Source organism: Papio anubis, chromosome 4 (genome assembly GCF_008728515.1).
Source record: "Papio anubis isolate 15944 chromosome 4, Panubis1.0, whole genome shotgun sequence".
Lineage (NCBI taxonomy): Eukaryota > Metazoa > Chordata > Mammalia > Primates > Cercopithecidae > Papio > Papio anubis.
Genome location: NC_044979.1, coordinates 66,827,425 through 66,851,475, shown reverse-complemented (window position 1 = coordinate 66,851,475; position 24,051 = coordinate 66,827,425). Strand labels below are relative to the sequence as shown.

The window sequence follows — 24,051 nt, the reverse complement described above, 5'->3', positions numbered from 1 at the left end:
ATTGATTTCCAGCTTTATTCCATTGTGGTTAGAGAAGATGCTTGATATTATTTCAATTTTTTTGAATGTTTTAAGATTTGATTTGTGACTTAACATATGGTGTATCCTTGAGAATGATCCATGTGCTAAGGAAAAGAATATGTATTCTGCAGCCATTGGATGAAATGTTCTGTAAATATCTATGAGATCCATTTGGTCTATAGTGCAGATTACATCCAATGTTTCTTTGTTGATTTTGTATCTGAAAGATCTCTCCAATGCTGAAGGTGGGGTGTTAAAGTCTCCAAATATTATTGTATTCAGGTCTATCTCTCTCTTTAGCTCTAATAATATTTGCTTTACATATCTGAGTGCTCCAGTGTTGGCTGCACATATATTTACAAATATTATAGCCTCTTACTGAATTGGCCCCTTTATCATTAAGGACTTTCTTTGTCTCTTCTTATAGTTTGGGTTGGAATCTATTTTGTCTGATATAAGTATAGCTACTCCTGCTCTTTTTTCAGTTTTCATTTGCTTGGAATATCTTTTTCCATCCCTTAATTTTCATTCTGTGTGTATCTTTATAGGTAAAGTGTATTTCTTATAGATAACAGATCTTTGGGTCTTGTTTTTTCATCCATTAAGCCACTCTATGTTTTTTCTTTGGAGAGTTTAGTCTCTTTACATTCAATGTTGTTATCTATAAGAAGGGGATTACTCCTGTTATTTTGTTGTTTTCTGGTTGCTTTGTGGTCCTTTCTTTCTTCTTTCCATCCTTCCTGTATTCCATTTTGTGAAAGTGATTTTTCTCTGGGGTTATGGTTTAATTTCTTGCATTTTATTTTTTGTGTATCTGTTTTATGTTTTTCAATTTGTAGTTACCATCAGGCTTCCAAATTCTGTCTTATAACCAATTATTTTAAACTGATGACATTCATTACATAAACACACACACACACACACAAGCAAAAACTAATAAACACTCTACAATTTAATTTATCCCCCTGCTTTTTACATTTTTGTTTTTCTTTATGTCTTACTGTACTATGTCTTGAAAAATTCTTGTAGTTGTTTTTTTTAATTGGTTCATCATTTAGTCTTTTTACTTAAGAGTGGTTTGCATACCACAGTTACAGTGCTATAATAGTCTGTGTTTTTCTGTGGCTATTGCCAGTGAGTTTTATACCTTCTGGTAATTTCTTCTTACTCATTAACATCCTTTTCATGCAGATTGAAGATCACCCTCTAGCATTTGTGGTAGGACAGGTCTGGTGTTGATGAAATCCCTCAGCTTTTGTGTGTCCAGGAAGGTCTACTTCTCCTTCATGTTTGAAGGATATTTTCATTGGATATAATATTTTATGATAAGTTTTTTCTTTCAGTATTTTAAATATGTCATGCCACTCTCTTCTGACCTGTAAGGTTTCCACTGAGAAGTCTGCTGCCAGACACACTGGAATTCTTTGGATGTTATTTGTTCCTTTTCTCTTGCTGCTTTTAGGACCCTTTCTTTATCCTTGACCTTTGCAAGTTTATTAAATGCCTCAAGATAGTCTTCTTTGGGTTAAATCTGCCTAGTGTTCTATAACCTTCCTGTATTTGAATACTGACATCTTTCTCCAGGTTTGGGATGTTCTCTGTTATTATTCCTTTAAATAAACTTTCTAACCCAATCTCTCTGTCTACCTCCTCTTCAAGGTGAATGACTCTTAGATTTGCCCTTTTGAGGCTATTTGCTAAATCTTGTAGGTGTCCTTTATTCTTTTTCTATTTTTTTGTCTTCTTTGACTCTGTATTTTTAAATAGCCTGTCTTCAAGCTCATGAATTCTTTCTTCTGCTTCATCAATTCTGCTATTAAGAGATTCTGATGCATTCTTCAGTATATCAATTGCATTTTTCAGCTGTGGAATTTCTGTTTGATTCTTTTTAATTATTTCAATGTCTTTGTTAAATTTATGATAGAATTCTAAAATACTTACCTGTATTATTTTAATTTCTTTGAGTTTCCTCAAAACAGCTATTTTGAATTCTCTGTCTGAAAGTTCACATATCCCTATTTCTCCAGGACTCCATGTTGATTTATTTAGGTAGTCTGGTGAAACTATGTTTTCCTGGATGGTCTGATGTTTGCAGACATTTGTCAGTCTTGGGGCACTGAAGAGTTAAGTATTTATTGTACTCTTTGCAGTCTGGGCATGTTTGTGCCCATCCTTTTTGAGAAGGATTTCCAGGTAGTCAGTGGCAGTTGGGCCCCAAGCACAATAACACTGTGGTTTTTGCAGACTTATAGAGGTACTGCCTTAGTGGTCTTAAGGGAGGAGTCCACCCCTCATATTGCCTTATGCCCAATTTCTGCCTCCAAAGAAAGAAGAAGTAAAAACTAAAAGGCAGAAATGAAATCCACAGGCAGACAGCCCGGCGCCGCACCCTGGGCCTGATAGTTAAAGATCAACCCCTGACCTAATTGGTTCTGTTATCTACAGATTACAGACATTGTATAGAAATGCACTGTGAAAATCCCTATCTTGTTTTGTTCCAATCTAATTACCGGTGCATGCAGTCCCCAGTCACGTACCCCCTGCTTGCTCAATCAATCATGACCCTCTCACATGCACTCCCTTAGAGCTGTGAGCCCTTAACAGGAACAGGAGTTGCCCACTCGGGGGCTCGGCTCTTGAGACAGAAGTCTTGCCGATGCCCTCGGCCGAATAAACCCCTTCCTTCTTTAACTCGGTGTCTGAGGAGTTTTGTCTGCGGCTCGTCCTGCTACAGTCTTGGATAAGATCTGGAAGAATTCTCGGGATTACCAGTAAAAGACTATTGTCCTTTTCCCTTACTTTCTCTCAAACAAACAGGGTCTCGCTCTGTGTTGAGCCACCTGGAACTGGGGGTGTTGGTGATGTAAGCCCTCCTATGGCCACTATCACTGGGACTGCACTAGGTCATACCTGAAGCTAGGACAGCACTGGGTCTCACCCAAGCACTGCTGCAACCACTACCAGACTACCACCTATGTTCACTCAAGGCCCTAGGGTTCTAGGATCAGCAGATAGTGAAGCCAGCCAGGCTTGTGTCCTTCCCTTCAGGGCAGTAAGTTGCCCAGGCCCTGGGTGGGTCCAGAAATGCTGTCTGGGGGCCAAGGATGGCAGTCAAAAACCTTAATAATTTACTTGATGTTGTATTCTACTGAGGGTAAGCTGGCACTCAAACCACAATACAAAGTCATTCTTGCTCTTTCTTCAGGCAGGGGAAATACTATCAATATCAAATTACTATTCTTTCCTGTTGTAATATCTAATTTCCGATTAATACCCAAGGAAGTGCAACAGAACATGGTTTTACCTTTCTGGGGCTTAGCATTTTTCTCTTCTGGATACATTTTCTTGATTTTTCATCCATGTATGGACAGTAGATTATGTAATACATATTAACATGATTTTAATTTTAAATTTTAATAAGAATTATTACCTGCCAAAATGTACACATGACCAGATGAGTAGGAACTGTCATAATCTGTCCATTGTAATATCATTGTACTGTTGTTAGGATTCATACCACTCATCTTAAACTTGTGCATCAGAATGGCATAGTATCACTGACTTGTAGTTTGCAAGCTGATAGATCATGCCATCAGTACTCACTATGAACTACACCAAATTGGCTTTTCAACTGTAACAATGGCCTAGTTTTAACAATGAATTATTCTTTACTTGTATTTCACTATGAGTGACACTTCAGTTTCTTTACTAGGAAACCATATAGGACAGGTTACTGTTGCCATAATCTTTCAAACCATAAAGAGAAAAAACATTCATCAGCTAACTAGGAAAACAAAATAGAAAACAATTATTGGTGTTAAATATGACAAATGTGTTCAAGATTTGCACACTGTTCTGTGGCTATTTATTCCTGAGGTTGGAATGTATGTTTTACAAAGAATCATTTGTACAACAGATCATCTATCTGATGGTCTATACCTCTAGATGTTGACAAAACCCCTCTCTTATATACGGCACCCTTCAAATAACAATGTGATTGATGATGTTAAATCTACTTCAGGAGATTTTGAATCCCATGTAAAAAGAGAACATGCCTTATTATTGTCAATATTCTCAACTACTTGGCAATCTCAGGTACAAAGTATACATTTAAATATACGTTTACTGAAAAATACTAAATTCAAAACTGAAGTTTTTCCACCAATTAGCATAAATCATTTTGACAATAAGTTTTGAAAAGGCCATAAACAGAATATATTTTTTAATCTTTTAACAAACTTGCCATATACTGATCCAAAGTACAACTGGTACTTTAAGCTTGTTTATATTTCTTTTATTGAATAAAATTTAATAGATAAATAAGAGCTAAAACAGTTACTGGAGCAAAATAAAGTCAAGTTGTACACAGATTTCCATAAAACCATAAGAACCAAAGTCTAGAATAATGCCATATCTCCCAATGAAATTATACTATTATTACTAATCATAATAGTAGAAGATTGAAATGATTCAATACTTAAATATTCTACCCAACAAAATCTTTTTCTCTTTGTTTTGGACACAGTGTCTCACTCTGTTACCCAGACTGGAATGCACTTACACCATCATAGTTCCTCCCAAAAAACTAGGACTACAGGCACACAGCACCACACCCAACTAATTTTTAGAATTTTGTAGAGATGGAGTCTTGCTGTGTTTTCCAGGCTGGTCTTGATCTGCAGGCCTCAAGTGATTCTCTTGCCTAGGCCTCTCAAAGCTCTCGGATTACTGGCATGAGCCACTGTGCTTGGCTCACCATAATCTTAATCATTCAAATATACCTTTGTCAATGCCTTTTAAACTACTTTAAATTAATATTCCAGCAAACATATGACTGACAAAAAGAATTACAGTTACAAGTGATATCTGTTAAGAAGTAAACAAATATGTCTTACTCACATGCATGGTACATACAAATCTATACCATTATTTTAAAGATTAATCCCATTGCCATTTGGAAATCAGAACTCCAAAGTGAGTTTCTTGGAACTTGGGGATAATATGATAGAGTCAAAATTCATTGTTTGATCCTTAGCATTTTGACATAAGGTTTTAATTTTCTACTTATCTCCCTGAGTGAATTTATGAAGGAGATTTTAAGGTTTCCATAAATAAACCTTCTTTGAATGGCTTTTTTTTTTAATAGACCTAATACCATTTAATACTCATAATAATTCACAAAGTAAGTATGTTATCTCTGTTATACAGATGAAGAAACAGAGGCTCCAAAACATTAAGAGCTCACAACTGGACAGTGTAGAAATCTCTCTGATATTCAAGAGAGCTTTAGAATGCTCCTATAATACTCCATACTAACTTGTACTCTGTTGCCCAAACTACAAAATGTATAGATTTTATGAGTATTCAAAGATGCAATAAAAAAGCACTTTAACAGTAATTCAAAATACATCTAATCATCAAGAAATTCATAAAAACAAGTGACTCAGGATTTAAATTGCCCAGGAAAAAAAAAACACAATGTAGAAGCAAATATTACATGCCTCACATTCTACCTGTCAGTATTCCTTCTCTGGCCTTTTCCTTTATAATTTTAATTTTCTCAGGGCTACTTTTATCTTCTCAGGACTAACAAAGGAAATTTCAATGACCAACTTTGATTGTAGGCCTTCTTGACAGTTGATTTTTTTAAAAAATCTCAGCAAGATAAGGACAAAACATGTTCACTCTTTCACTATAGCTGCAAAAATATCCACACCGTTCTGCATTTCTTAAAGCTAATTCTGATAAAGTAGTGAATTGTGGACATTCACAAAGAAATGTATCTTGTGCTCCTGTTCAGTATCCTTGAAAGCGGTTTTTGTACAAAAGAATCTTTTAAGACACCAATTTATGCCTTACGCCTGTCTAGAAATTGAAGCCATACTATATGAAAGTAGATCTTCAACCTCTAAACTCAAGAAAATAGTCTAATTCTGATTAGTGGCCATAATTTTTTTTGTTGCTCTAGTAATATTTAATTAAAATTAAAGGTATTAAATTAAAGGTATTAAAGACAATTGAAAGCTTCCTTTGCAAAAATCAAGAGGATCAATGGCACTCTTATATCCAGAAATATGACAAAATCATAGCTCAGGTAGATTAATTTCCCAAACTTAAAAGTTTGAAAGTCTTTGTTTCCTTTCAATTATCCAAAGTAAGATAAATGTGATCCATTTAAATTTAATTCTTCAAATGAAAATATTTCTTGAAAAAATAAAGTGATTTCATAATTATTTTTACGTTAAAAGCATTTAAACTACCAGTATTGCTTGCAAAAGAAAAATGAAACTATCTTCTTAATATTTTAATTGTAAAATTATGATTTTAGATAACCAGAAATCTGGTTTTTAATAAGCAGAAATCTCTACTGTTTGGCTCTTGATATTTTTCTCCCTACTAATGGAAGCAAGGGGTTAAGAAAGGTCTTAACCTCTTCCCTACCCAGTGATGCCCCATAGGACAAACTCTCTTTAAAATACCATAAAAAAGAAGAAAAATATGTAAACATAATTCTTTTCTTGACATAATTATTTTCATCAAGATACAAATTCCTAAAAAATATTAAACTTTTTTGTTCCTTAATAAAACTTTCTAACTTAAAAAAAAATCATATTTTATATCTACTTAGTCTCAAAGTATCTCATTACAAAATAACACTGGAAGGAGGAAGTGGAGCTGGGCTGCCACTGGGTCAGTGTCTGCAGAGTCCAATTCTAGGAAAGTTTTTAGGAGGGAGGGGACAAGATGGCCAATTAGATATAGCCAGGAAACACATCTCCCTTCAAGAGAAACCAAAATATCAAGTAAACCATCACATTTCAAACAGATTGTTTGAGAGAAAACACTGAAAGCTGAGAGAGACGTGATGCAGACACCAAGGTTGAAGAGGAAGCTGGAAAGCCTGCATAGAATCTCTTAATACAAGGACCGGCTCTTGGTCCTGAACAGAGCCAAAGTAAGGGGAGAGTGAAGGAACTACAGAACACCACACCTCTGGGATCCTAACTATAAAAGATCCCACAACCCACACAGACATTTGAATTGGCAAAGGAATTGCCCACAGAGTATGCAAAGGCAGAGCTCAAACCTGTGCAGAGCTCAGAAGGGTTGGTGGAACATGAGACAGCTACAGCAAAATGCAACCATAGGTTTCCATCCCCCAAGTCTCTCCATCTTGCTCTGAGTAACTGTAGCCCCTACTGACTGCAGAGCCAGAGGAGAAAGTAGGGCTCCCTTTCTCAAGCCTGATCCACATGTCCCCTTGTCTTCCAGCTCCTCTCAAAGCCACCTGCCTCCCCATTCCTGTAAGAGGGTGCACAGAGCACAGCCTCCACTGCTCCACCTGAGTGTTTTGCCAGTGACCTGGGAGCAGTTTAGCTCCCCCAGCACAGCTGCTGTTCAACCCCATGGGCCAGAGGACAAAGCTGCAGGTCCAGTCCCAACCTCCCAGGGTTGGAGTACACTGCCCAGGGTTTCAGAACCGAGATCTGTGGTTAGAGCTCTGGTGAGGAGGGAGCCCCCACTCAGAACAGAAACAGGGAGGCGTGAGTTCATGTGCCGCCAAGGGAGCTGGGCATCCTTCCTTCCCCAAGACCAGGCTGGGAAGGGTTCAGTCTGTTGGCCAGTCGCACCTTCTACTTGAGGGAGCCCCATGGCCTGGAACACCTGGGACAGCCCAGCAATTTCAGCACAGAAAGCTTGGGACAAATCTAGCTGGTTAGGTCTGTTCCTGGGGCAGACACTGGAGGGAGATCTGCTTGGGGGATCCCACAGCCATCTGCCAGGCTAAAAACCCTGGGTTGCAGGCACCACACGAGCTATATATCTGTGGCACGAACACCCTGCCTGGGGATCCTCTGCCCTTGATCCGGTTCATCATCAGACCACCAAAAGACATATCCCACAACCTATTCTGACTCTGCCAAGCTCAGAGGATCAGTGGGTCCCCAGGGAGTTGTGAGTCTTTGGTGATCTAAGCTTCAGCTTGAGCTGTCCCTAAGGGAGGGGGTGTGCAGCCAACCAGGGTGCCCCTTAGGGCTAAGGAAGCATAGGCAAGACATCCATGATTGGAGGGGTTCCCCCAATACCTAGAAACAGGCTTAGTGAGAGGGTAATCTTCTACCCTGCAACAACATTTTCCCCCTACCACATCTCCCCTCACCGCATCTCCCCTACCACCACATCTCCCCCTCCCCAAAGCACTGCTAGGAAGGCACTCAAATACAAAGGAGGCTTATAGTTGAGTAAGCATATCTGCCAGCCCTTACTCTTAAATGCCATCTACTGCATCACAGCCTGAATTACACCGCCAAACAAAAATAAATTCCTTTAGCACACAATGCCTGTGAAACCCAATGAGGAAACTAGCCCAAACTAAGGAACCCATACAGAACCTTGGCCTCTGAAAAGACCCAAAAACAAAGCCAACCAACTATACACAACAGTCGAACCCTCAAGGGATAAAAAAAAAAAAAAAAAAAAAAAAAAAGAAAATGAAAACAAGCCCCATCCAAATGTGAGCAGTTTATAAAAGAAAAAGAAACACTAGCCCCCTCAGCTGAGATGAAATCAGCACAAGAACTCCGGCAATTCAAAAAGTCAGAGCATTTCCTTACTTCTAAAGGATCACACTAGCTCCCCAGCAATGAATCCTAATCAGATTGAAGTATCAGACATGACAGACATAGAATTCAAAATCTAGATGGCAAGGAAACTTAACAAGATTGAAAAGAAAGTTGAAATCCATTTCAAGGAAGCCAGTGAAAAGATCTAAGAGTTGAATGACAACATAGTCATTTTAAGAAAGAACTAAAGTGAACTTCTGGAACTGAAAAATTTCCCCAATCTCACTAGATAGGTTGGCATATAAATTCAAAAAAAATTCATAGAACCCTTATGAGATACTATACAATATGACCACCCCGAAGACACAGAATCTTCAGACTTTCTAGATCAATATGAAAGAAAAAATCTCAAAGGCAGCTACAGAAAAGGGTCAGATCACTTACAAAGGGGAGCCTATCAGGCCAACAGTAGACTTCCCAACAGAAGCTATACAGGCTAGAGGAGATTGGGAACATATTTTCAGCATTATTAAAGAAAAGAAATACCAGTCAAGAATTTAATATCCCACCAAACTAAGCTTCATAAGAAAAGGAAATGTATAATATTTTCCAGACAAGCAATCACTATGAGAATTCATTACCAATAGACCAGCCTTGCAAGAGATACTTGAGGGAGTTGTAGACACAGAAATGAAATAACAATCTGTATTACCACAAAAACACACTTAAATACACAGCCTGCAGACCCTATTGAGACTACACAATCAAGACTACAAAGCAACTAGCTAACAGCACCAGGATAGGATCAAAACATCACATAGCAATATTAACCATGAATGTTAATGGTCTAAATGTCCCACTTAAAAAACACAGAGAGGCACGGTGGCTAATAGAACAAGACCCAATCACCATCTGCTATCTTCAAGAGAACCATCTCACATATAATGAAACCCACAGGCTCAAAGTAAAGACATGAAGAAAGATCTGCCATGCAAACTAAAAACAAAAAAGAGCAGGGGGTCCTATTCTTACATCGGATAAAACATACTTTAAAGAAACAACATTAAAAAAGGACAAAGAAGGTCATTATGGTCATTACATAATGATAAAGAGTTCAATACAACGAAAAGACTTAACTGTCACACACACACATGCATGCACACGCGCGTGCTCGCGCGCGCACACACACACACACACACACAGACATTGGAGCACCTAGATTCATAAAGCAAGTACTTCTAGACCTACAAAAGACTTAGTTACACAATAATAGTAGTGGACTTCAACACCCCATTGACAGCATTAGACAGATCATTAACACAGAAAACTAACAAACTCTGGATGTAAATTTGACTTGTCCAATTTGACATCTAAAGAATACTCCACCCATCAACCACAAAATACACTTTATTTTCATCTGCACACTGAACATATTCTATGTTTGACCACATGCTTGGCCATAAAGCAAGTCCAAATAAAATTTTAAAAACCTGAAATCATACCAAGCATAAATGTGGACCACAGTGGAAGAAAAATTGAAGTGAATAGCAAGAAAATCTCTCAAAATCACACAATCACATTGGCATCAAACAAACTTACACCTGAATAACTTTTGGGTAAACAATGAAGTTAAGACAGAAATTTAAAAATTCTTTAAAATAAATGAAAAAGAGATACAACATACCAAAATCTCTGGGATACAGCAAAAACAGTGTTAAAAGTTTTTACCAGTAAATGTCTACATCAAGAAGTTAGAAAGATACTAAATCAACACTCTAACATCGTACCTAGAGGAACTAAAAGAACAAAAATAAATTAACCCCAGAGCTAGAAGAAGAAAACAAATAACTGAAATCAGAGCAGAATTGAACAAGACTGAGACACAAAAACCTATTCAAAGGATCAATAAAACCAAACATCATTTCTTTGAAAGGATAAACAGGATTGATAGACTGTTAGCTATTAGCAAAGAAAAAAAGAAAGAAGATCCAAATAAGCACAATGAGAAATGACAGAGTTGACATTACAACTAATCCTACAGAAATACAAAATATCTTCAGAGACTATTACGAACAGTTTTATGCACACAAACTAGAAAATCGAAAGGAAATTGATAAATTGCCGAAAACACACAACCTCCCAAGATTAAACCAGGAAGAAATTGAGAACCTAATCAGAGCAATAAACTCTGAAACAGTTATAAGAAACCTACCAACTAAGAAAAGTCCTGGACCAGATATATTCGCAGTTGTATTCTACCAGATGTACAAAGAAGAGCTGGTGTCAATCCTACTGAAACTACTCCAAAATATCAAGAAGGATGGACTCTTCTGTAACACATTCTAGGAAGCCAGCATCATCTTGATACCAAAATGAAAGACATAACAAAAAGGGAAAACTTTAGGCCAGTATCCCTAATGAACACAGAGGCAAAGATACTCGATAAAATACTACCAAACTAAATCTAGCAGCACCTCTAAAAGTTAGTTAACTACGATCAAGTAGGCTTTATTCCTAGGATGCAAGGATGGCTAAAATAAGCAAATCAATAAATGTGATTTACCACATAAACGAAATGAAAAACAAAAACCATATGATCATATCAATAGACATAGAAAGCGCTTTCAATAAAATCCAACATCCCTTCATGATAAAAACCCTCAAAAAACTAGGTATTGAGGGAATGTATCTTAAAATAATAAGAGCTATCTAAGACAGACCTACAGCCAACATCACACTGAACAGGCAAAAGCTGGAGACATTCCCCTTGGGAGGTGGAACAAGACAAGGACACCCACTCTGGCCACTCCTATTCAACATAGTACTAGAAGTCCTAGCCAGAGCAATAGGAAAAAGAAATAAAAAGCATCCAAATTGGTAAAGGAGAAGTCATATTGTCTCTTTTTCCTAATGATATAATTATATGCCTAGAAAACCTTGACAACCTCCTGATGATATAATTATATACCTAGAAAATCTTGACGACCACCAACAGGCTCCTAGAACTGAAGAACAACTTCAGTAAAGTTTCAGGGTATAAAATCAATGTATAAAAATCAGTTGTACTTCTATACACCAATAATGGTCAAGCTGAGAGTCACCTCAAAAACACAATCCCATTTATAATAGCCACACATGCACAAAATACTTGGGAATATATCTAAGCAATTAGGTGAAAGATTTCTAGAAGGAGAACTACAAAACATTGCTGAAAGCAATGACATAAACAAATGGAAAAACATTCCATGCTCATGAATTGGAAGAATCAATACTGTGAAAATGACCATACACTGCCCAAAGCAACCTACAGAACAAATTGCATGATTGAATGCAATACCTATTAAAATACCAGCATCATTTTTCAGAGAATTAGAAAAGAAATCCTAAAATTCATATGGAACAAAAATAGCCAAATCAATCCTAATAAAAAAAAAAAAAAAAAACAAAGCTGGAGGCATCATGTTATCCAACTTTAAACTATATTACAAGGATGGCTACAGTAACCAAAACAGAATGGTACTGTTACACAAATAGACACAAAGTCCAATGGAACAGAACAGAGAACCTAGAAATATAGCTACATACCCACAATCCATCTTATCTTTGACAAAGTTGACAAAAATAAGCAATGGAGAAAGGACTCCCTATTCAATAAGTGGTGCTGTGATAGCTGGGTAGCCATATACAGAATAATGTAACATATGGAAAAGAATTTATGACTAAGTCCTCGAAAGCAATTACAACAAAAACAAAAATTGACAACTGGGACCTAATTAAACCAAAGAGCTTCTACACAGCAAAAGAAACTATCAACAGAGTAAACAGACAACCTACAGAATGGGAGAAAATACGAACTATGCATCCAACAAATGTCTAACATCTCGAACCTGTAAGGAACTTAAATCAACAAAAAAAACCACAAATAACCCCAGTAAAAATTGGGCAAAAGACATGAACAGATACTTAAAAGAAGACATACAAGCAGCCAACAAATGTGAAAAAAAAATGCTCAACACAATAATCATCAGAGAAATGGAAATCAAAACCATTCTGACACTAGTCAGAGGGCTATTATTAAAAAGTTGAAAAACAAGAGATGCTGATAAGGTTATGGAGAAAAGGGAATGGTTACACTCTATTGATGGGAATGAATTAGTTCAGCCACTGTGGAAAGCAGTTTGGAGATTTCTCAAAGAACTTAAAACAGAATTACCATTCAACCCAGCAATACCATTACTAGGTATATATCCAAAAGAAAATAAATTGTTCTGCCAAAAAGACATGCACTCCTATGTTAATCACAGCACTATTGACAATAGCAGAGTCATAGAATCAACTGAGGAGCCCATTCACAGTGGATTGGATAAAGAAAATATGGTACATCAACACCATGGACTACTATGCAGCCATAAAAAAGAATGAAATCATGTCCTTTGCAGCAACATGGATGCAGCTAGAGGTCATTATCCTAAGTGATTTAATGCAGAAACAGAAAACCAAATACCTCATGTTCTCACTTATAGCTGGTAGTTAAATATTCAGCACATGTGGCCGTAAAGATGGCATTATTAGACACAGGGGACTACGAGAAGGGAGAGGACGGGTGGGGGGTAAGGGTTGAAAAACTACCTATTGGGTACATGCTGACTACCTGGGTGACAGGATCAATCATACCCCAAATCTCAGCATCATGTAACATACCCATGTAACAAACCTGCAAATATACCTCCTGAATCCAAAATAAAAGTTGAAATTTTTAAAGTATCTACTTATAAATTATGCATTAATTAATTTATAAGGAACAGAAGGAACAGCAGTAACTATACAGAAGAGAAAAACATCTTAACCAAATGATTAATATTAATATCATTAATAAAGGTCCAACAGACTATGTGCCTCTGGGTGTTCATATCCCCAACAGAACATAACTACTTATTTCGTAATCCAGCCAATAATGGACAAGCTTATTCTAATCATAAGGAAAAAGTAAACAAACACAAATTAAGGGGCATTCTATAAGAATTCTAGCTAGTTTTCTTTAGAAATATCAATCTCATGCAAGAAAAAGACTGAAAACTGTTTTAAGTTTAAAGTGGCTGACTTTAAACTTAAGTCATGCAAACACAATCCTGAATTGGACCCAGTACCAAAGAAATAAAATTTGTAGTAAGGGACATTATTTAGACATTTGACAAAACTAGAAAATGAATTATAGGTGAAAGTACATCAATTTAAATATCTTTAATTGACAACTGAACTATGATCATATAAGGGAATATTTTAGTTCTTAAGAATGACACTGAAGCAGTAAGGAATGAAGGACCATAATGTATGCAACCTCTCAAGTGGTTAAAAAATGTGTATGTGTTTAGGGAAAGGAACAGAATTATAAGACAAATGTGGCAAAATGTTGAAAATAATGAATCTAGGAAAGGTCATATGGGAATTCTTTGTACTATCCTTATAACTTTTCTGAAAATTTGAAATTACTTCAAAATAAAAAAATTTAAATTATTTTTTAAGATTACATATTAATATGTGAAAATTTTCACAATAAACAATTGAACAAAGCAAGCCCGACAAAATATGATTAGTACAAGTGCTTTGAACAGTGACAAGAGTCTTGTACCAGAAAGTAGCTCCATATACTGCTTTCTTCATCAAAAAGAGTCTTGCTATTAAAAAATAACTCAGCTATCCTAAACTCTGCTTAGTGACATTCTGGCACAACCTAGTAACAGTTAATGTACCAGCACTATAGTTTGAGTAGCACTAGTCTAAATACCATCTATTTATAATCAGTCAATCAATAACTACTTTAAGAATTACACATATGCATTTGGAATAATATACACCAAGTTATAACCAGTTTATGCTGGGTAACACAACTGAAGGTAATTTTTACTCTCTTCTTGTATTTTCTTATTCTTATTCTTTCTTTCTTTTTTTTTTTTTTTTGACAAGAGTCTTGCTCTGTCACCCAGAATGGAATGCTATGGCTCAATCAGACATATGCCACCATGCCTACCTAATGTTTTATATTTTTAGTAGAGATGGGGTTTTGCCACATTGCCCAGGCTGGTCTCTAACTCCTGGGCTCAAGCAATCTGCCCAACTCAGCCTCCCCAGTGCGGGGGATTACAGATATGAGCCACTGCACCCGGCCTCTTGTATTTTTTTAAGTTTCTGAAATTAACATGGATTACTTTTGTAATAACAAAAACAAAAGTAAACTTTCAAAAAATGTGTAGGTGAAAAAGAATTAACAAGCAATCAGATTTACTGGAATTTGCCTCCTATATTAAAACACGACATTTTGTCTTAATGTTTACATACTACCAACATTTTTCTAAAAGGCTTGTACTTACAGCTGATCTTGAAGCTCCACAATTATATATTCTAATTGTTCCTTCTCCAGTTTATGGGCCAGATCAGAATCTTCAATCCTTTGAAGTAGTATTTTATTCTGGGAGACAGATTCAGATAGTTGGTTCTCTCGAAGTCGTAAGAGTTCTTCAAGGTAACCCTGGAAATTCAGTATCATCAAGATATAGCAACTGCAAAATTCTAATACATATCCTGAAGATAAATGCTGAGTAGCTTAAATGCTATTCCTATTTATATTGTAATGAAACAATTTCAAAGCATTACTGATAAATTAGTAAAAAATTTGTTTTAATTGAATATAAAAATTTAACATATATTCTCCATTATTTAAAACTCTTCTCTGAAGTTTGAGAAACTAATTTGATGCAAAACTTAGTTAAAACATTGTAATTCTGAGCTTCAAAACAACTGCATGACTCCTAGCTTCAAAATACAGACCTAAAAACAGAATAACCAATTAGAAAGTTGCCTCTTTGTGATTATTTTTCAAAAACACATAGACATTAACATTTTAGCATTAATATGTTAGTGAGAGGTAGTATAATGTTTTGGTTAGGCCTGCCGGCCTAGTGTCATATTCCAGTTTTACCACTTATCAGCTATGTGTCCTTGGGCGAGTTACTTAAGCTCTCTGTGCCACAGTTTCACCATCTAAAAAAGTAGGACCCATCAGAGTACCCTAGTTGGTAGGATTAAATGAATCAATGCAGGTAAATTGCTTGGAACAGTGTCTAGTATACTGCATGCAATGTATAATTACTAGCTATTATTATTGGTAAACACGTAATAGATATAAGACTTTTTGGAATGATCTCTTAACCTTTTACTCTTTACTTTTTCTTTGTCCTTCTGTCCTGCTTTCTGGGAAACCTTATTGAATTTATCTTCAAACCCTTTGTACTAAATTTCTGAATTCAGGAAATCATATTTTTAATTTTCAAAAGCTCTTTCCTGTTTTCTGATTGTTCTCTTCCCATGGCATTCTATTCTTTTTAGTTGCAATGTACTTTCAAATTCCTCTAAGGATTTTTAATCAGAATCTTTTTAAAGTATTCTTCTATTACATGTTACCCTATTCATGTGTCTTTAATAAACTTTCACCTATTTTAGATTTATGATACATGTTAAGAGTAGCTAATACTATTCTTCAAGAGCTTATTTTTCATATTTTTTCCTGATAATTCTCAAATGTTTGTTCTTCTATAATAAAATCTCAGAAGTTAAATTTTTATAAATGAATATTTCACATATATACAGCTTATGAATATATATAAACAATATATATTCATAAACATTAGTAATTAAAGAATACTCACATATCCACCACCTAGATTAATCACCAATACTTTAAAAGCCAATATAATGCCTTCCTTGATTGTCTCCTCTGCAAAGGTAACAATATCCTAGATTTGTATTTATCATCTCTTTACTTTTCTTTCCAGTTTTACTACAAATATGTGTCATCTTAAACAATAAGTTGTTTAGTTTTGCTTCATTTTGTCAATATCCTTTTGAAAATGTTTTGTCTATATTGATGAGTCTAGCTATAGTTCATTTGCTCTAAAAACTGTATAGTATTCCATTGTATGAATATTGCAGTTTATTCACTCTTCTGTCACTGTTCTCTCAATGACCATTTGGATCACTTTAGGTTTTTCTTAATATAAACAATATTGCTGTGAACACACTCTGTTATGTCTCCTGGTATGCACATCCAAGAGTTTCGAGGAGATGTATCTAGGAGGAGAATTCCTAGGATATAAGCCGTGTATATCTTCACATTTACTAGATACTGTTATTGATATTGCCATTGTAGTAATCGTTTTTACTACTGGTTTTATACTAATCACATTCCCACTTGATACTATATTCACATGATCTTATGTTAGTATAAAAATTATACTGGGATTCATTAAATTCATTGAAAACTATTCCTTCTTTTTCTATTTTCAGGAACAGTCCATATAAAATAGGGATCACTCATACAGTTGTGTGCCACTTAATGATGGGGATATGTTCTGAGAAATGTGTTGCTAGGCCATTTTGCCATTCTATGAACATTACAGAGTGTACTTACACCAACCTAGATGGTACAGTCTACTACACACCTAGGCTAGATGGTACAGCCTATTGTTCCTAGGCTACAAACCTGCACAGCATGTTACTATACTGAGTACTGTAGGCAACTGTAATACAACAGCAAGTATTTATATATCTAAACATAGAAAAGGGACAGTAAAAATATGGTATAAAAGATTTTTTTTTTTTAAAAAAAGGCACAACTATGTAGGCCATTACTGTGAAATGGAACTTGCAGGACTGGAAATTGCTCAAAGTGAGTCAGTGAGTGGGTAGTTAGTGAATGTAAAGGCCTACAACTACTGTACCCTACTGCAGACTTTATAAACACTGTACACCTAGCCTACACTAAATTTATTTTTATGTTTTCTTTCTTCAGTAATAAAATTAAACTTAGCTTACTATAACATTTTTACTTTACAAGCTTTTAAAAATCTTTTTGACTCTTTTGTAATAACAGTTTAAAACATACATTGTACAGCTATACAACAATATTTTCTTTTTAACATCCTTATTCTATAAGCTTTTTTTCTATTTACACATTTTAAAAAATTTTAATGTTTTAAACTTTTTCATTATAAATGAAGACACAAACACACACATTAGCCTAGGCCTACACAGGGTCAGGATCATCAATATCAATGTCTTCCACTTACGCCTCTTGTCCGACTGGAAAGACTTCAGGAGCATTAATACACGGAGCTGTCATCTCCCATGATCACAATGCCTACTGCTGGACTACCTCCTAAAAGACCTGCCTGAAGCTGTTTTACATTTAATTTTTTTGTTTTTTAAGTAGAAGGAGTACACTAAAAAATAATGACTAAAAAGCATTGTATAGTAAATATGTAAACCAGTAACAGTACTTTATTATCATTATCAAGTATTATGTACTGTCCATAATTGTATATGCTAGTTTTTAATGACTGGCAGGGAAATAGGTTTATTTACACCAGCATCACCACAAACACATGAGTAATGCATTGTGTTACAACATTACCATGACTACACCACTAAGTGATAGGAATTTTTCATCTTCATTATAATCTTATGGGACCACCTCATATACATGACCCATTGTTGGCCAAAACATTATTATGTAGTGCATGACTGTATTTGGTAGACTCACCAAAACAATACATGATATTTTTTTTTGGTGGGGGACTGGATAGATTTTAAACTACTTATTCAATTTGTTAAATGGCTATGTATCTATCAATTTTGATAAGTAGTATTTATAAAAATTCTTTGTTTTGCAAAGTATTATCATAAAATTATTTAAATATTCTCTAATAATTATTGGGAGGGTTTCTCCCACATTTATGCTGTGCTGTCTATTCTTCCATTCTTAAGATTATCTGTGCCTTAATTTTTTAAAAAAATTATTCTAGCTAGAATGTCTATTTCATTAATTTTTGCAAATAATTATCTCTTGGTTTTGTTAATTATGTTTCTTTGTTTTTTACTTCACCAATATATGTTATTTTATTACTTTCCTTCTTTTTGAACTGGTTTGGTTACTCTTTGACGACTACTTGGATACTTATCTCTTTAATTTTCATTGTTTCTTTTCTAAATATCTAAGTATTTCTACAAGTACTATACAAGTTGTGTGGCAACTTACAATGGTTAGTATGCATTATTTTCATTCTCATTCATTTTAAAGTATTCTATTTCCTCAATTTTTTGACCTATAATTTAGACAATTTTTTCTTTAATTTCATGGGTCGCATGTGGGTGGTGCTAAACTTTTTGTATGGATATCTAACTTTACTGCACTATTCACATGACCTTATATTAATATAAAAGTTATACTAAAATGATAATATTGTATCATTTCTTTGGTATTTGTGGACATTTGTTTTGTAACCTAGTGTGCTCCATAAAAAATTGGCGAGGTGCAGTGGCTCATAGTTGTAATACCAGCACTTTGGGAGGCCGAGGTGGGCAGATCACTTGAGGTCGGGAGTTAGAGACCAGCCTAGCCAACGTCATGAAACCCCGTCTCTACTAAAAATACAAAAATTAACCAGGCATGGTGTCACATGCCTGTAGTCCCTGGTACTCGGAAGGCTGAGGCAGGAGAATCACTTGAACCCAGGAGATGGAGGTTTCAGTGAGCCAAGATTGCACCACTGCACTCCAGCCTGGGTGACAAAGCGAGACTCCATCTCAAAAACAAAAACAAAAAACAAAACAAAACAAAAAAACACTATAGCTGTTCCATATATGCTTGAAAAGGTTATATATTCTAATTGTTAACATTTAATATATTTTAGATCAGGTTTATTAATTGTGTTACTGAAGTTCACTACATCCATTCAATCTATAAATTACTCTGAAAGACATTAAAATTTCTCATTATAATTATGGAATTACCAATTTATTCTGGACATTTAATTAATTTTTGCTTCATATTTTTCATGGATATATTGTTAAATAGATGTAAGTTCAGCACTGATATATATTCTTGGTGAATGCTTACTTTAAAAAGTAAGCATTATTAAGACTAAAGAAAGACACTGCCTTTTAAAAAAATGTTTCTGCCTTAATGTCTACGTTTAATGATATTGACATAGAATTCTTTTAGTTAGTATCTATCTAGTATATTTATTCCCCTAGTTTCAACTTTTTATGTCATTATATGTTATGTGTCTCTCTTATCAATAGCATAGAGCTAAATTTTATAATTATTTTTCAATAAATCTAAGAGTTTATCTTAACTGGCAAGTTTCTGCCATTTACTTTTATGGTGGTGTTGACTCTTCTGGTTATATGTAATTTGCATTTTGTGTTCTCTTTTCACTATCCTTATTTTTTCTAATGTGTTCCCTTCTATTATACTGATCAATCTTTCCTTATTTCTTTTCTTTCCCTCTACTAGTTTGAAAATTAAACGTTCTACTTCTATTCTCTTAATTGCAACTTCTAAATGTTAATTTTGGAAACAGGCACACACATTTAAAAATGTCTCTAACCTCCTTCACTATATTACAAAGACCTCGAAAGACTAGCTCAAAAGACTACTCAAAATTCATCACTTTCTAATTATTTCACCATATTTTAATTATTATCTATGTTCTTATGGTCATTTACATCTATTTCATCTATCTTAGTAGAAATACTATAGAATGGTGTTCTACTGTGCATCTCTCACTCTTTCTGATGTTTTTTAGTCAGCATTTTAGTTCTCCTCTGCTTTCATACTCCCAGTGGTGGTCTGTAGCTGGCTTGTATAGGCTCTCAAGAACTGACTGTTACATTTCAGAAATTTAACTCAGTTGTTAAACATTGCTGTTATTAAAAATTAAATTATATAAATTTACAACTAAGTAAATTATATTAAACACAAAGGTAATAACTACTCAAAATTCATCACTTTCTAATTATTTCACCATATTTTAACTATTATTATCTATGTTCTTACAGTCATTTACATCTATTTCATCTATCTTAGTAGAAATACTATGGAATGGTGTTCTACTGTGCATCTCTTCCCAATTTTACATTCAGTGATGTCATATTGGTACCTTTAAATTGGCCATGATGGGAGTATTTATCCCAGAAAAATTGGCAAACACTACAATTGAGGGCTTCTGTTTCCATCTCCTCTAAAAGAGCCAGTTAAACATATTTCAGTATACCAATGTCACCCCATATTGGTCATTATTTTTGCTATTTCATGTAACCAAGGTTTCTTTACAAATTTATTTGTTTACTCTGCCATTTTGCATCTCACTCCTGCATTCTAGGTTCAATTTCCACCTGAATGACAGGGTCCTATGCCTGCTGTTTGTTGGTGTTAAAATGCAAGTTTCTAGGTTAAGGAATTATGACTTCACCCCCATCCCTGGGGCCTACAGTTCTCTCAATATATGAACATATTCTTATTGTGTTAGGTCTATGTTTCTGATCCCTAGTGAGTTCCTTTTCTTGAGAGAGTAGCTCTGAATAAATCTTTTAAAAAATTGTATTCTACTCAGCATTTTCAGATTTTTGCAATGAAGATACTTTCAGATTATCTTAGTCTGAATTCTTGCTGGTACCACAAGTCTCCTTTAATAGCACATGAAAAGTTTTCTTCGTATGCATTATGCAAATGTTTATAGCTATATAATTTGGATTTAAAAAGTATTTTCTAAGCAACAGCTATCTGTATAGATAAAATTATTTATATTTGTGAAATGATAACAATTTCCCCCACTGCATTTTTAATTTTTTGAATATTTCTATCACTAATTCCATTGGGCTTTCCTTATATATATCATCTATGAATAATGATATTAAAGAAGAAGAAAAGGGAAAAATAGAAAATACAGTAAGAAAGTAATGGTTACAAAGTCCTTAATAGAGTTTGTTTTCTTTCTGTTATATACTCCACTTTGCCTACTACAGTGCTTAACACACAAGAGCTGCTAAAATATCTAATTTTCAAAAAAACAGATGTACGTGCTTAGGCAATCACTGCATTTTCACAAACCAATAATCTTTTATAAAATTAATGATAGAAATTAAAATCTCAAATACATAAATTAAACTGCTTATTAAAATAATGGCTTGTTTTTATGTTAAAACATAAATTTGAAAAAGTTCAACAAACAAAAGCATCTTCTGTGACTGCCTGATTTTTCATTAAAAGGAGGACAATTCAAAAACAGAAGAGAAGCAGCAATGGATAAATAATTTTATTCAGTTAAAAATATTTCGGCAGTCACAGTTCAAAGGCAATAACAAGAATAAACTTAAGTGTGTTTTGATAATTTTAAAATACCTTCTGTTCCAGGGTAAGTTGATACTTTTGTTTAACTCTCTTACACTTGTTGAACCAACTGTTCTCATCCATGAGGAAAGGAGGTCCGACATTCTCTGGAGTACTGCTTTCACTACCACTGCTTCCCAAAGTCCTTAGCTCCTCCTCATCACTGCTGATACTATCAGAACTGGGAATATCAAAATTTTAAAAAAAGTTAAAAATATGTTCCAACTTGATTCTTAAACACTTTTATATTTGCAAGCTATGGTGAACAAATTTGAAAATATTCAGTACTAAATACAGAATTATGATGATATTATAAAGATTTTAGCTTCCTGGAAAAAAAAAAAAAAAGGCAAGTTAGCATAGGCTGCTGAATCCCTCTTGGAAACCAACCCTGGAGATACTACAGAAGTTCAAGTGAGGTTTATGTTAGGCAGGAATCTAGACCCAACATGGCAGTATCACCCGACATGGCAGGCCCTTTGTTAGGACTTCCCGCCCTTCACTTCCTGCTAAGACTCTCAGCGTGCAAAAAAAGCCCGCGCCCGCCAAAAAACCCCTGCTCTGTGCAAGCTCCTGGACACGTCATTCCTCAGAAATCAAAACTTAACTCAGGAAAACCGAAACCTATAAACCCCACCTACCTCGCCCTATAAAAAGCCCCCGATACCCGCCCCAAGTGCGACTTCCTCGGCCCTCCTCCTAGAGGACTGGTGAACCTCGCCCGCGAGCCCAATGCTCTGTTCTCATCTGCCTTGTGTCTTCTTGCTCGGCTCCCCATTACATTACACTGGTGCTGAAACCTGGGAGGAGACCCCTCCCTAGACCCCTGCCGGTTCCGGCAGGCTCTCCTCTCCCAGAGCCAGGACCTCCTCTCCGAGCTAGGAGCCGTTTCACCAAATCCGAGACTCAATTCGATCACTGCTGGGTAAGTTTTCCCCCATCCTGCAGGCTCCAGGAGTCCCTGCCTGAAAACGTGGCCATGTCAGGGCCTCCCCTGTTCGTCACTTGTGACCTCGGCACCAGGGACTTGGAGACGTCCAACCTCTCCGGAAGCCGCCATACCCTGCACTCTGCGTGGCAGTGGGAGGACGCTCCCGTTGCCTCCGGACTGCCCGCCTCAGGATCATGGGGACTGCCCAGTCCAAACCAGACCCCAAATCCCCTCTAGGGTGCCTCTTGGCTAATTTCCAGGCTTTAGGTCTCAGCCAAGACCTAAAACGAAAGTGGCTTATTTTCTTCTGCACAGTGGCATGGCCGCAGTACAAATTAGATAATCAGTCTCAGTGGCCTGCAGAAGGCACTCTAGACTTTAATATCCTCACACATCTGACCAAGTTTTGCAAGAGGCTAGGCAAATGGTCCGAGGTACCCTATGGTCAGGCCTTTTAGGACTTGTGTTCCTGCCCAGACCTCTGAGCCTGATGTTCGTTGGCCCAGGTCTTGCTCGCAAAATCTACTCCCTCAAGCAAGGAGAAGGACGATTCCTCCTCTTTCTCTGAGCCCCCTAATACTCTTTCCTTGTCCCCCCTTCAGTCCCCTGCTCAACCTCCCCCTTACTCTGACCCGTCGTCGTCTCCATCCTCGTCGGCGCCACCCCTTCTGTCCACTCCTCCTGTGTCCCCACCAAACCTGACGGATCCTGTCTCTCCTGCCCCCTCCTCCTCCTTGCCTGTCTCAGCCCATACCCGGTCCAGGACCAACCTCCTGTGCCCCTTGCGGGAAGTGGCAGGCGCCAAAGGAGTGGTCCGGGTCCATGTGCTGTTTTTGCTGGCAGACCTAAGATTGAAGAGCATGTAGGCTCTTTCTCGGCCAACCCCACTCTGTATATCAAAGAGTTCAGATACCTATGCCAGGCGTATGACCTCACCTGGCATCATCTACATGTCGTTATGACCTCAACTCTGTCCCCTGAGGAATGGGAGGTATCCTAGCAGCAGCCAGGCAGCATGCTGACCAGGTTCATTTAACTGACCCGGCCATGCCAGTAGGCACTGAGGTGGTGCTCTCGGCCGAGGCCGGCTAGGACCACCAGGTTGGGCAGGCAGGCCGCCGCCGCCGAGACATGATGGTCCAGTGCCTTCTTGCCGGCATGCAGGCAGCCTCCAATAAGTCGGTCAACTTTAATAAATTAAAGGAGGTAGTCCAAGACTCAGATGAAAATCTGGCCATTTTTCTTAACTGACTGACAGAGGCACTCATTCCGTACACCCGCCTTGACCCTGCCTCCCCCGCAGGAGGAAC

The 24,051-nt window shown here is 36.4% G+C and overlaps 1 protein-coding gene across 7 annotated transcripts in view; it reads right to left on the bottom strand.

Moving 5' to 3' along the window:
* The window catches only part of RUNDC3B (RUN domain containing 3B), a 179,554-nt gene that overhangs the window by 40,212 nt on the left and 115,291 nt on the right, over positions 1-24,051 (bottom strand). For all 7 annotated transcript variants that reach the window (XM_009203506.3, XM_009203507.3, XM_009203510.3 and 4 more), the window contains 2 exons: positions 21,823-21,991; positions 14,954-15,111 (listed from right to left, as the gene is read on the bottom strand). In XM_009203506.3, coding sequence (XP_009201770.1) covers positions 14,954-15,111; positions 21,823-21,991 — 327 coding nt within the window. The remainder of the gene's footprint in view (positions 1-14,953; positions 15,112-21,822; positions 21,992-24,051) is intronic.